Here is a 14,616-nt window from a genome sequence, read left to right on the forward strand (position 1 = left end):
TGTTTCAAACGCCTAGCTTTCAAATTTTGGCGTAATCACCTCGAATTCAAGAATAATAGCCACATATACCCATATTTCCTACCTCGAACCTAAGAGCCTAACAATTGGAAGCCACAAAGCCCCAATGATCCCAATAGCTTAATTTTTGATATTAGTAGAGTAGAATAAGTTGGTGAGTATTTGGAGTCAAACATATGCATGTAAGCATAAATTTTTTCTATCTTTAATTTACAAATATTGGATGCTTGAAGCAATTGCATGATTTGTGGTTTTTGGCTATGGTAAGTGACTAAGTGCTTTTGAATTTTGAGCTTGCGAATGCCTAAGAATTATCATTATAATTACAAGTTCTGAAAACATGAAGTTGGTCATTAATCTATGTGATGAGATCCGGTAGTTGAGTTATTTGCTTACGATTAGATTTTGCTTGAGGACAAGCAAAAGTTCAAGTTTGGGGGTGTGTTGAGTGTAGATTTTACGCTCAATACGTTTACTTTACGTTGATCTTTTGTTTAGATTTAATTATATTTGTGCTTTATTTGATTGATTTTGTGTTATATAAGTGAAAACGAGAATTATGTGTCCATGAGGGAAAAAAAAGATCAAAAAGAAAGGAAAAAGTAGCAAATAAGGAAATAAATCAAATTGGAAGAAGAAATCTCGCCACAGCTTTGGCAGTGTCCACCATTTCGAGCATATCTCTATCATACGAACTCCAAATCAGCTGATTTTGTCGGCATTGGAAAGCTAATTTCAAGGGCTACAATTCTTATTTACAAAACATTCCACAACTTCGGATTCCAACATGGCGAAAATCGAAGAACAAATCCTGATGGGGGAAAGTGGCGGAAATCGATTCCTATTAGGTTTCCACTACTTCCTTATCAAGAAAAGCCTATAAAAGCAAAAAGTCTCTACACCATAAGCACGAAAATAGACACCACAATACACGAGGAACGAAGATCAACGAAGACTCAAGCATAGTTTTTCTTATTTAATTTATTTCTTTTATTTTCTTTATCATAAGAATCACGAGTAGCTAATTCTTTAATTTCTAGGATTTTATTTGGAACCCTATGTGGGATTTATGAACCCTTTACTATGATTTTATGCAAGTTTTAATTCCGGATTATTTCTCCTACTTGTTTTATTAAGTGCATGAATTCGATCACCTTATGTGCTTTTATGTTATTGTTAATCGCATGAATCGGAAGATCGGGTTAATAATTAGAACTGTGGCAGAAGAGCCTCTGTGGTATTAACATAGGAATATAGTTAATCTCGTAGGTAGCCATTATTGAGATTTGTGCTTAATGCTGTGTTCTAGAATTAATTGCGTAGGAATACAGTGATTGAATCTAGAGTATTAGAATCGTAATACACGCGGAAGCGGGTTATGATTAATTTAGCATTTCAGGTTAATAATCCGGGTTAATTGCTTGCATAATTGAAGGAATTGGGGGATTAATAATCACATAGGGGGGAGACTAAAATCCTAGGCTTGTTTACTTTGATAAATCTTCGTGTTTAATTTGTTTCTTGCTTTTGTCTTTTTAATTGCTTTAGTTTAATTTAGTTTATTAATCACCTTTCGACTGTGTAGGGTGAGCTTGATAATAATTGGTAGAATTTAGCGTCCAGGATTAGATAATTAAATATTCTCTGTGGGATCGATACTTGGACTTTAAAATCTACTTTATTACTTGTACGATACGTGCACTTGCGTGTAGGTATTTCCACCAACAAACCCCAAAACTTCAACAATTTGACGGAAAGGGGAACCCCAAGCAACATATTACACATTTCATCGAAACTTGCAACAATGCGGGGACTAACGGCGATCTCTTGGTGAAACAATTCGTAAGATTATACGCCCAATTAGCTAAGCGATCCGCCACCGTATTCTTTTGACGTACTACGTGCTTGAATTGAAAAGAAGAATCCACTTCCTGCAAACAAAGCTGAAGAATATATTCTAACTCCCATGTAACGACCTTGGTTTTAATTGCATTAATAGCCAACAAGCGAACAACGAGTCACTCTCCACCGTAACATGAAGGATACCCATGTGCCTACACATTCTTAAGCCATAAACTATAGCCAAAAAATCCGCAGAGTTGTTCGTGCCATGCCCGAAAAACGAAGAATATCCAGCGACAATATTCCCCCTCGAATCTCTAATAATACCGCCTCCTGAACTCATCCCACCTTTTGCAGAACCATCTGTATTAAGCGTATACTTTCGTGCATAAGGAAATTCCCATTTGTGCCATGCGCCCCGTTTATGAGGCGGCTGCACCACCGGAAGACCAGCGGCTTGAATACGATGACTTTGAATCTTGGTAGAAGATTGCTTGGGACGATGCAAAGCCACCAAGTTCTGCGTGTGGTAGTAAACCTTACGAATAATTTCAGCACTTGACATTTCCCCATCAGCATATACCACCCGGCACCGAGCATTCCAAATTTCACGAAAAATGTGACATACCACCGAATTCCTAATCATCGCATAAAGAGAGAGATCGGATGGCCGCGGGACCCAAACGCACAAAGCATGTTTGGGCGACTCAAACTGATCTTGGACTTGGAAAAGGGAGCCGAAGTGCTTCCAAACCCGTACCGCAATATCTGAGTGCAAAAATAGGTGAGCAATATCTTCCGGGCAAGGCGATTGGCAGCAAACACATCTTAAAGCCAATCGAATACCCCGAGAAATTATTCGTTGATCAACCGGCAATGCATGATGAATTAACTTCCATGAAAACCCACTAGTTCGATGAGGTAAGTAAGGCTGCCAAATACGAGTTGTCCACGAGACGCGCAAACGTGGCATATTAATATGACGCCAATATTCCTTAATCGAAAATTCACAAGATTGAGTGAGGGTAAAAATCAAACGATCCGGTTTATTCATCTCTAAAGTAACCTTCTTCATCTTTTCATGCCATTCTTGTGGTATAATTTGCAGCAGGTCTGCAAATTGGGGCCAGGCTTCCGCAATTGTCAAGTTATTATCGCTTGGTAAAGGTCCGACTAACACCTCTCCTAGCCAATTATCTGTCCAAATTTTAATAGCACCACGGCCCACCAACCATTGAGTACAGTCCGCTAAACTCTCCGCATGGCTACAAATCGACATCCATAATGGAGAGGCGGATCTCCTTGTAATATGAACTCGTTTATCATAATACTTCGCCCGAGCAAATTTGGACCATAATGAGGAATTTTGCAGCACCTTCCAGAATAGTTTACCATGTAAGCACCGCATGACTTGTTTGAGATCTCGAATACCCAAACCCCCTTCTTCAATAGGGGTACAAACCATTTTCCACCTCACCCAGTGGGTTCGCGATTCTCCACCAGAGCTCCACAAGAAGGAAGACATAAGTTGTTCTAGACGAACAAGAACAGAGGCCGGGACTTTGGAGCATGCTAGCGAATAAATCGGGATGCTTGCCATAACTTATTTAATCAACGTTAGTTTGCCCGCAAAGGAGAGAAGTTTACCGTGCCACCCCTGAAGTTTACCACGAACTTTTTGTACTAAATATTCGAAGTATTCAGCCTTGGTACGACCAGAATAAATCGGTATGCCAAGATATCGAAACGGCAGAGACGTACGACGAAAGCCTGTCAATTGTTCAATAGACTGACCCACAGATTCAGCCCACTTACCCACATACATGTGGCTTTTAGACGCATTCACCAATTGCCCTGAAGAGCGTTCTTAAGATTTTAAAACCTCCATAAGAGCTTGCATAGATTGTTGCCCTCCATTCAAGAAAATAAGTATGTCATCCGCATACAAAAGATGAGAAACCACCACTTCATTTCGACCAACCTTGAATGGAATAATTTGTTTCGTCACCATTTTCCGATTAAGATAGATGGTCAAAATTTGTTGTGCCAAGATGAATAAAAGAAGAGAGAGGGGATCGCCTTGCCGAACCCCGCGAGAAGATTTGAAGTTTCCGGTCAGGAGTCCGTTGATGTTAAAAGAATAAGAGATGTTGGGAGAAACCAAACGAGCGCATGGCCTTCAAGAGAAACCTCCACTCCAATCGGTCATAAGCCTTCGCCATATCCAGTTTAATAATGATGTTCCCACCCGAACACTTTCGATCAATATCTCTCGTCAACTCTTGTGCCATAACAATGTGAGTAGTCATATCCCTTCCCTGTACAAATCCAGCTTGCTCCTCCGAGATAATAAAAGGAAGAATCTTGCCTAATCGGTTCGCTAGAATTTTAGAAACAATCTTTCCCGAGAAATTACCCAAACTAATGGGTCTGAAATCGCTCATACTCCTTGCATTCTCGACTTTTGGTAACAATACAATTGTGGATAGACACATTTCCTTCAGTAAATAACCCCCGCGAAAGAAATTGACAATAAAATTTGCCAGCTCATCATTAATAATTTCCCAACATGCTATATAAAAATACCCCGTGAATCCGTCATTGCCGGGAGAACTAGACGCCTTCAGTCCCTTAATAGCGTTGAGAATTTCTTCTAGATCCGGAACTCTGCAAAAATTTTCATTTAAGGAGTTACTCACCACAGTAGTAACCTCATAGAATAAAGTCTAGTCCATATGATAGTCCGACGCCTTGAAAAGATTAGCGAAAAAAGATTCCGCTATAGCACCTATTTCGTTAGGATCAGTCGTAATGGATCCATCCTCTCTCTTAATTTGAATGGTCGAACGCTTGCACCGTTCTTTGATGCACGAATGGTAAAGAGCGGTGTTGCGATCCCCATCCTTCTCCCATGCAAGTCGAGCCTTGGCACTTCACATCTCCGCTTCCCAGTCTTCGAGACGATTAAGATGTTTCTTAGTCTCCACAAGATGCCCCGAAATCTCGTCATTCGAGCCCTGTTGAAGCTCATTTTCAAACGCTTGAATTGTTTGTTGAGAAGCTTTGATATTACTTTGTAGGTCACCAAACACTTCCCAATTCCACCGCTTAAGAACACGCCTGACATTATGCATTTTCTGCTGAAAAATATACGACGGAGACCCAAATACGGGAATAGTCCACGCCTTCTTGACTGTCTCTAGAAAAGAGCTATGATCTACCCACATACGCTAAAAAATAAATCTGGTTCGAACCGAATCCAGGGGCTGCTCAAAACTCACACATAAAGGCGCATGATCGGACAAAGTGCGCTCCAAATGAACGACCTTCAAATATGGAAAAGAAAGGTGAAACGAGGGACTAACCAGGATCCGATCAAGACGCTTCCAAATCCTCGCAGGTCCCGTCCTATTATTGCTCCAAGTGAATGGATTCCCAATAAATCCCGCGTCCATTAAACCACTTTGCAACACCAAATTCTGAAAATCAAGTAGACGGGAGATATCAACCAACCCTCCTTTCTTCTCCATAACGTCTAAAATGGCATTAAAGTCTCCACGTACTAACCATGGAGTGGATATAACAGCATGCATGGCGGTAATGTGAGCCCAAATATTTTTCCGTTCAGTATAAATGAAGGAAGCAGTGAACAACTTGCATAAATGAAGGAAGCAGTGAACAACGGCTGGCTAGGACTGGATATAGTAACCGTGATTGCTTAGGCGAAAATATTTAAGCATTGTATATCAACAAAAGGTTTCCATAGAATCCAAATATATTCTATGACCTACGGAAAAAATGTGTTTGTTAGAGAACTTTTGCGGCTCAAAATGTATACCATCGGTACCAACGACTCTATCATCTTCTACTACAACGGGAATGGTCTCAGCTGCACCCCGACGGAGCATATGTCGAGGCTGTCCCACCGGGTTTGTCTTCGCTACAAGGGGTTTTGTCACTCCTTGTTTCTTTCGACACGCTCCTACTAAGTGCCCCAATAATCCACAATGAGCGCAATATGTGTGATTGCCCTCATAGTCTACCTTCTGCCACCACCCATCATCCTTCGATACGCCGATAAAAATCGACTCCGGCAAATGTTGAGCCACATTAACCTCAATACACACCCGGGCGTAATGAGTGTGCGTGAATGCAAGCGTTCTTTCATCCACTCGTAAAACATTACCGAGCGCCGCTCCAATTCTTTCCAACGACGAGACATTGAAATATGGGAGCGGCAGTTTCGGTAAACGAACCCAAACCGCTACTTTGCTACTGTCTTTACCAATAGTAAATTCCGGCGTCCAACGAAACAAACGGAACATACAATTCTTGATGTTGTTAGAGTTGCGGGAGAGTGCTAACTTTGCATCTTGGATAGAGCCCGTATGAATGGTGATATGTCGGGGATCCAAAAACCCAATTGCAGTCTCGGACGACAAGAAGTTCCACTCCGAGTTTATGTGGGATCTGATATCTTGTAAACTCGGACGACCAGCAGAGAATTTCATGATCAACGTGTTATCGACTTGCCGATTTAATTGATCTATTTCAATCGGTGAGAAAAATACCGCAGGGGCGTGTTCGACGGAGGCCGTGGGACGAGGTGCTAGGGCAACGGGGACGAGGCGAGGAGGAGATGTCATGCGTTTGGCCGCGAGCATCGCTGCGAATGAAGGACGGCCTGTAGTTGTGGACGGGGATTGCTGCCCCCGGTAAAACAGGAGGAAGATGTACGGCACTCAAGCTAGGGTTAAAGAAGTAATATCTTGAGCTAAGCTCTCAACCCTTCATTTTTTTGTTTTTTTTTATTATGAAACATTGGAACATATACAAACTATAATTACCAAACAAGGTACAAGATATAATGCAAAACGTACAACCACATAATAAATAATTCAGAGTGCTGACGTAATGAAGACTGGGATTCGGCCAGCAGGAACCGAGTTGGTAAAAATACGTGTCCAAAAACGTTAAATGCAAATGGTAAAAATACTGAATACAATCAGGTGAAAATTGCATAAAAAGACAGTACAATACTTTTACGTCTTGGAAGGTTATTCATAAAGATGATTTTTACGTCTTGGAAGGTTATTCATAAAGATGATTTTGGTTTTGCGTCTCAAATGAGCCCTTTATAGAAACACAAAATATGTTTGGAGTAATTGGCACTTTGCATCCTTGAAATTACGTAGGTTTGGCACTTTGCATCCTTGAATTAGAAAAATAGCACTTTAGACTATTCAATTCCAAATTTTTTGGCACTTTGCACCCTCCTCCACTTTTTGGCTTGAAAAATCACAGGCAACTGATTTAGTGGATTTCAAGAGGGGCGAATTTGTCCCGTTACACGTATATATACATATTTTAAAAAAAAAATCTTCTAGGGACTCATTTTCAACAATAAAGATCTGCATGAGTCAAAAATTGAAGACTTTGTAACCTTCGTTTAAAGATATATACTAGAGCTGGAAAAAAAAAAACTATTACAAAAGCCAATAATTCATTAAAATTGCAGATTTTGAACTGCAGCTTACAATTCATAAAAATTATGGATTTCCAATTAATTCTTACAACTCAAAAAAGCTAAATAACAAGAAAATAATACATGAGTTTACAATTCATAAAATTTGCAGATTTCCGATACTTTGCACAGAGTCAGGACAAGCACATTTCAACCAATCAAATTTGAATCCCAAAATTGAAAAATTTAAACTCCTACCACCATTTTGATTTAAAGACTATACATATTTTGCCTTCTCTTTATATGTTTGTATCTCGATCTTTAATTGTTTCACCTTTTCCTTTCACCCAGGGCCGGTCCGGCGTATTTGGGGGCCCGGGGCGTGAATATATTTTGTGCCCTTAACAATATGAGGTTTCGGGCAACGCCTCGACCTTTTTTTTTTCCTTTTTTTCTTTTTTGATAAAATAATATAGATAAAAATTTATTAATTTAAATTTCATTATCAAATATTAAAAAATATTTATGTATATCTAAATATTTCTTTTTAAAAGCAAATGTTAGAAATGTATGAAATAATTTTTGTTTGAAAAAAATGAAGATTTTTAAATTCTATAGCTTTAAAATTTATAAATAGAATTTTTTTTTTTACAATAGAAGAATAAACTTTTTGTTATACAGTAGAAAAATATTTTTTTGACACAAAAAATGTTAATATATATATATATATATATATATATATATATATATATATATATATATATATATATATATATATATATATATATATATATATATATATATATATATATATATATATATAACATTAAAAATGGGCCCCTAATAAAATTGGGCCCTGGGCGTGGGCCCTGCTCGCCCCACCCAGGGCCGGCCCTGCTTTCACCTTTTGCGCTCCACCTTTAGTCACTTTGTCTTCTTCAAGTTTTTTAGCAAGCGAGTGAGAAACTGAATTTGTTCTAGCCATGGAGAAGATTTGAAAAAGAAAATGAAAACATGAGCAAAAAAAATTCAAGGATTTTGAAGAAATGAGAAGGGAACGAATGGAAAAAAAGTGAAGAAATGAGTAGTGAACTTTTTAATTTCCTGAGCAATTGGAGAAAGACAAATCTGCCATTTTTCAAATCCCTCTAAACAAGTCACCATCACATTTCCAGCCAAAAAGTGCAAGGGGTGCAAAGTATCAAGGAATTCGTAATTGAAGGATGCAAAGTACTATTTTTCCTAATTTAAGGGCGCAAAATGCTATGCCTATGTAATTCAAGAATGCAAAGTGTCAATTACCCAATTTCCAAGTATTACTAAGAATAAATGAACTTCGACGCGTTTATCACATTAAAAACGGGAAATAGCCGAAAATTTGTTACCACTTACCATCGTACAAATTCACAAGTACATATGAAAAGGATGCATATTAAATCCTCTTTCTTTCCATGTGTTTTATGAAATTCATAGGCTATAAACTATTCCTTCCGTTCCGAATTAACCGTCCTTTTCAAAAATTTCAATAAATGTTCTTGTATTTAGGAAAAAACACATTAAAAATACTAAAATAACATTAATGATTTAATAATATGATAATATAGTTAATACTTAAAATTGAATTACTAAAGTTAAAAAAAAAAAAAAGTTAATACAGTATTAATAATCTAAAGTGACAGACAAATTTTGAACAAAATAGTTTTAAAAAACGACATTTATTATGAAACATTTATTATGAAACGTTGGAACAGAGGAGTATAAACAAACTATAATCACGAAACAAGGTAGAAAATATAATGCAAAACGTACAACCACATAATAAATAATTCAGAGTGCTGACGTAATGAAGACTGGGATTCGGCCCGAGTTGTCGTCATCTTCTCTACTCACCATCATCTCAAGCTCCTTCACGAACACTTCCATGGCGTCCGCCGGCAAGCATACCGGAACCACTATTCCGTTCTCCCCCTTCTTATTTTTAAACGGTATGTAGAAACTCGCAAGTGCAACCCCAGGTATAGCTCCTACGTCGCACTTCGCCGGACCTCCGGACACCGCCTTCCCCCACCCAAAGTCCAAATCTCCGATGCCGGCTCGGGTCAGGTCGGAAACCACGTAACTCCGAACCACCGTGAAGTGTGGCCGCCCCCTGATCACCAACAGATCCGCCAGCGACCTCATGTACTCCTCCGTCACGTCGGACTTCGTCTTCCTTATGAGCTCCAGCGCGTACTCGAACGGGTTGCTGGAGAGATCTCCGGCGGCGGCGACGGCGGCGGGGAATGCGAAGGCGTTGCCGTAGTAGCCCTTCGGCAGCGGCGGGTTGATCCGGCTCCGGTAGTTGACGATGCAGAGCATCCGGACCTCCTCGTTGGGCTCCGGGGAGATGGCGATCGTGCGGCACCGCCAGAGGCAGGCGGTGAGGAGTTCGAATGTGGAGCAGCGGCGGAGGTGCGGCGGGAGGCGGCCGCGGAGGGCGGAGATCTCCGCGGCGCCGAAGAAGAAGGAGCGGTGGACCATGTCGTCGAGTGGGATGATGGTTCCTTTGGTGTCGGGCACCTCGTCGTACTCACGGTGCGTGCAGGTCACGCGCGGCGGGGCGCGTGCGTTCAGGAGGTGCCTCTCCCACACCGGTGGGATCGACGGGGATTTGGCGCCGCGGGCGATTTCGCCGACGGCGGTCATGAACTGGACGAGGCCGAAGGCGTCGCTCATTGTGTGGTTGAGGCGGAGGGCGAGGATGAACCCGCCGCATCTCAAGCGCGTGACCTACAGACGACTTGCTCTTAATTGTTGAAACATAGAAAACGGTTTGAATTTTGATCATTGGATATCTTATTTTAATTTTTTAATCTAGTTATTATATTAATATAGTGCTTATATAATTTTAATATTAGCATAAGTATAACAATTGTATCAATATATTCCTAAAAAATAATCTTACCTTATAATTTTTTAATTAATTCAATAATCCGCCGGTTCGGGCCGGTTCCGGGTCGGCCCGAAAATTTTGAATTTTTTTTTTTTTTGTTTTTTTTTTGTTTTTATTTTTGTTGAAATATTTGATGAATAAGTAAATTAAAAGAAGTACTTTGAAATAGATAAAAGGAAAAGGAAATAAATGAAAAGTTAATTTAGAAGCACAAGTTTGAAATATTTAATTATAGGAAAAATTGGGGGGATTCAAAAAAATTTCAAAATTTGTACCTGAATAAGCAATAGAGGGGAGTTAACAATTCCAGAAGAACCAGGTACATCATAAAGCAGCTCCTCAAGGCAGGGGAACGGCGGCTGAAGGTCATCGCCGAACTGCTGCAGCGCCACGTCAGCATCCGCCTCGATGAACATAACCCCCTCGCCGGTGCACTCCACCACCAGCTTCCGGTCGGCAACTTCCCTCAGCCGACCGGCGAACGGGTAGTAGAAAACCAAGGCCTCGGATATGGCGGCACGGATGACCTTGACGGGGTCCGCTTGGACGGAGGGAATATTCCGGTAGAATTGTATGACCGGAATTTGGAAACGGAGTCCCTCTTGATCGTCTTTGTCGGAGAGTGATTTGAATTCGTGTGGCGTCGGCTTAGCCGGAGGGATTAGCTCCGGGTTTTGCCTCGTTACTTTGAATGTTAGAGCCGCCATTTTTTTGTGGATGAAATTGAAGTGTATTTAATTTGTAGAATTATGGAGGATTTGTAGTTATATTTGTGTAGTGTGTGGTTTTTTGGTGTGAGAAATTGATGGTATTTATAGAGGTGATGATAGGAAAATATGGTACTAGCTAACTAATTATTATATATATATGTAATTTTTTTTTTTTTGTTTTCTACCTAATTCAGTGAATATTTTTTACGGATTTCTCTAATGCCTAAAATACATAAGACATAATAATACTGGTTATCTATGCTGCACGGACACTTCTAAAATCTAAAGAATCCGGGTATCCGATATCGGGACACTCGGACACAGCTCGGACACCCGTATCGGACCATGATTTCACTAAAAGTAGAACACCAGTTTCGTGCAGTGTCTGCAATATTTAAAAAGTTGGGACACGACTCTTATTTTTTAAGAGAAAGCCCTAATAAAAGATACGTATTTTCTTTTCTCTGTAATACACATTTCCAAAATTACACAATCTTGAATCGAAATTGGCGGAAATCATTTTTCTTTTGTTCCTATATCTACCCCTGGAATTATGTGTAAGAAGAAAAAAAAAAAAGAAATATTTAACAAAAATAAATAAAATAAAAGTAAAAAAAGGTTATTGGATTATATCCTTAAGTTGAAGGACCCCAAACTATTTAACAGTCAGTTTGACTAAACTAAATGTTATCAGAACCGGACCGGACACAAAACCGGACTGGCATTTGGGTCATGGTTGGACTGGTTCAACCGGGTTCGACCCGGGTTTTTTATTTTTTGAAAATTTTAATTATTTTATTAATTTTAATATTTTAAATTTATATTTTCATTATATTTTTTCTATCTTTCACACCACTTTTCCCTTTATTATTATTTTTTTATATATAAACTATTTTATTTATTATTCCCCACCCCCACTTTTTCTTCTTTATCACTTATGTGCACTGCTCTCTCATTTTATTTCTTTTTTCTTTTTTCTTTTCTTCTCTTTTTCTTCTTTTCTATCTTCTTCTTCGTTCTTCTCACTCCATATCCACCACCAAACAAACTGTCCCAGTCACCCACGACCAGACACTTCAAATTCCGGCCACCCATGGCTAGATTTGTCAAATTCCGGCCACCACCAGTCTACTCCACCCAGATCCGGCCACCTCCGGCGAATTCCGCCAATATCCCACCGCCAACAACCACCAACAAAGTGTTTTAGATAAAAACCGGGGTCATTAACCGGTTTCCGGGGTCGCCGGTTTTCGCCGGTCGAACCGGGTTTTTGACATTTGGACCGGGTTCTTGAATTTTCAGGTTTTGAGCATCAGACCAGACCGTTTTTCTTGTAGGTCGTGGTCGGACCGGTCCGACCGGCCGGTCCGGTCCGGTTCTTACAACATTGACTAAACTTATTTAAAATATCTTCTAAGCTCCTAATTTCGATAAAATGTTTTATGGGCTGATAAAGTTCTTAGATTTTATTTTAAAGATTAAATTTTAAAATATTTGGATATGAAGCTTATAAATTAGTAGAGTGAAATATTATATTTTTAATGTTTTAGTAGATGAGTAAATAAAGCTTATATAAAATCTTATAAATATCTTATAAACTCCTTAACAATATTTATTTTATTTCTAAATATGTAGTTTATAAAAAAAATTTACCAAACACCTTTTCATATATTATAAGATATTTAACATCTTATAAGCTTAACCAAATATGCTCTAATTCTTTAAGTCTTAACTACCCTAGTTAAGACTTATTATTATTATTATTATTATTATTATTATTATTATTATTATTATTATTATTATTATTATTATTATTATTATTATTATTATTATTATTATTATTATTATTATTATTATTATTATTATTATTATTATTATTATTATTATTATTATTATTATTATTATTATTATTATTATTATTATTATTATTATTATTATTATTATTATTATTATTATTATTATTATTATTATTATTATTATTATTATTATTATTATTATTATTATTATTATTATTATTATTATTATTATTATTATTATTATTATTATTATTATTATTATTATTATTATTATTATTATTATTATTATTATTATTATTATTATTATTATTATTATTATTATTATTATTATTATTATTATTATTATTATTATTATTATTATTATTATTATTATTATTATTATTATTATTATTATTATTATTATTATTATTATTATTATTATTATTATTATTATTATTATTATTATTATTATTATTATTATTATTATTATTATTATTATTATTATTATTATTATTATTATTATTATTATTATTATTATTATTATTATTATTATTATTATTATTATTATTATTATTATTATTATTATTATTATTATTATTATTATTATTATTATTATTATTATTATTATTATTATTATTATTATTATTATTATTATTATTATTATTATTATTATTATTATTATTATTATTATTATTATTATTATTATTATTATTATTATTATTATTATTATTATTATTATTATTATTATTATTATTATTATTATTATTATTATTATTATTATTATTATTATTATTATTATTATTATTATTATTATTATTATTATTATTATTATTATTATTATTATTATTATTATTATTATTATTATTATTATTATTATTATTATTATTATTATTATTATTATTATTATTATTATTATTATTATTATTATTATTATTATTATTATTATTATTATTATTATTATTATTATTATTATTATTATTATTATTATTATTATTATTATTATTATTATTATTATTATTATTATTATTATTATTATTATTATTATTATTATTATTATTATTATTATTATTATTATTATTATTATTATTATTATTATTATTATTATTATTATTATTATTATTATTATTTTTATTATTATTATTATTATTATTATTATTATTCTTATTATTATTATTATTATTATTATTATTATTATTATTATTATTAAATTAATAACTTCCCTTAATTAATAATTTCTCTCGGTCCAGACTCTCTGAAAACATATTAAGTTATTAGTTCTATAATTTAAGATTTTGCTAAATTAATAGAATTTTGTTAGTCACGACTGTATTAATTTTTAGAGGTTTAACTGTAATGATATAACAAGAGTTCAAATAACTTCATTGGTCAATATATATAACCAGGACGATATGAATTTTGCAGCAAAAATTCAATTGACTCCAAGGTCATGAGTATGAACATGAAATTTACAAGTATATTTAAAAAACAAAACGACCAAGAAAAGTTAGCTATATTAGTTAATTAGGAGAAAGGTTGTCAGAACCGGACCGGATCGGACGGTCCGACCGGTTCGACCGCGACCCGGTATCTTGGCGGTCTGGTTCAACACTGAAACCCGGAGAAATCAAAAACCGGGGTCAGAGAGCAAAACCACCGGTTCGACCGGAAAAACCGGAAAACTGGAAACCGGTGGAAGACCCCGGTTTTTGTCTAAAATGGTGCTTTGGAGGTCTTGGATGGTCGGATATGGGCTGTAAAGGTCGGTGAGGGCCGGATCTTGGGGTGAAGGCCGATAAACGTCGAGCAAAACCGGATCTAATCACTATGTCGCCGGAAATGGAGAGAAATGTAGAGAAGGAAAAAGGAAAGGGGAGA

The 14,616-nt window shown here is 36.0% G+C and overlaps 1 protein-coding gene across 1 annotated transcript; it reads right to left on the minus strand.

Moving 5' to 3' along the window:
- Positions 1-9,023: 9,023 nt before the first annotated feature.
- LOC105969782 (benzyl alcohol O-benzoyltransferase) lies at positions 9,024-11,084 on the minus strand. The gene is made up of 2 exons (XM_088825470.1): positions 10,532-11,084; positions 9,024-10,093 (listed from the first exon to the last, which is right to left on the minus strand). The coding sequence occupies exons 1-2, from the start codon at positions 10,961-10,963 to the stop codon at positions 9,152-9,154; spliced, it is 1,374 nt and encodes a 457-aa protein (XP_088681596.1). The 5' UTR covers positions 10,964-11,084; the 3' UTR covers positions 9,024-9,151.
- Positions 11,085-14,616: the final 3,532 nt, after the last annotated feature.

The sequence above is a fragment of the Erythranthe guttata genome, chromosome 11 (genome assembly GCF_056151865.1).
Source record: "Erythranthe guttata isolate IM_541 chromosome 11, IM_541, whole genome shotgun sequence".
Classification (NCBI taxonomy): domain Eukaryota; kingdom Viridiplantae; phylum Streptophyta; class Magnoliopsida; order Lamiales; family Phrymaceae; genus Erythranthe; species Erythranthe guttata.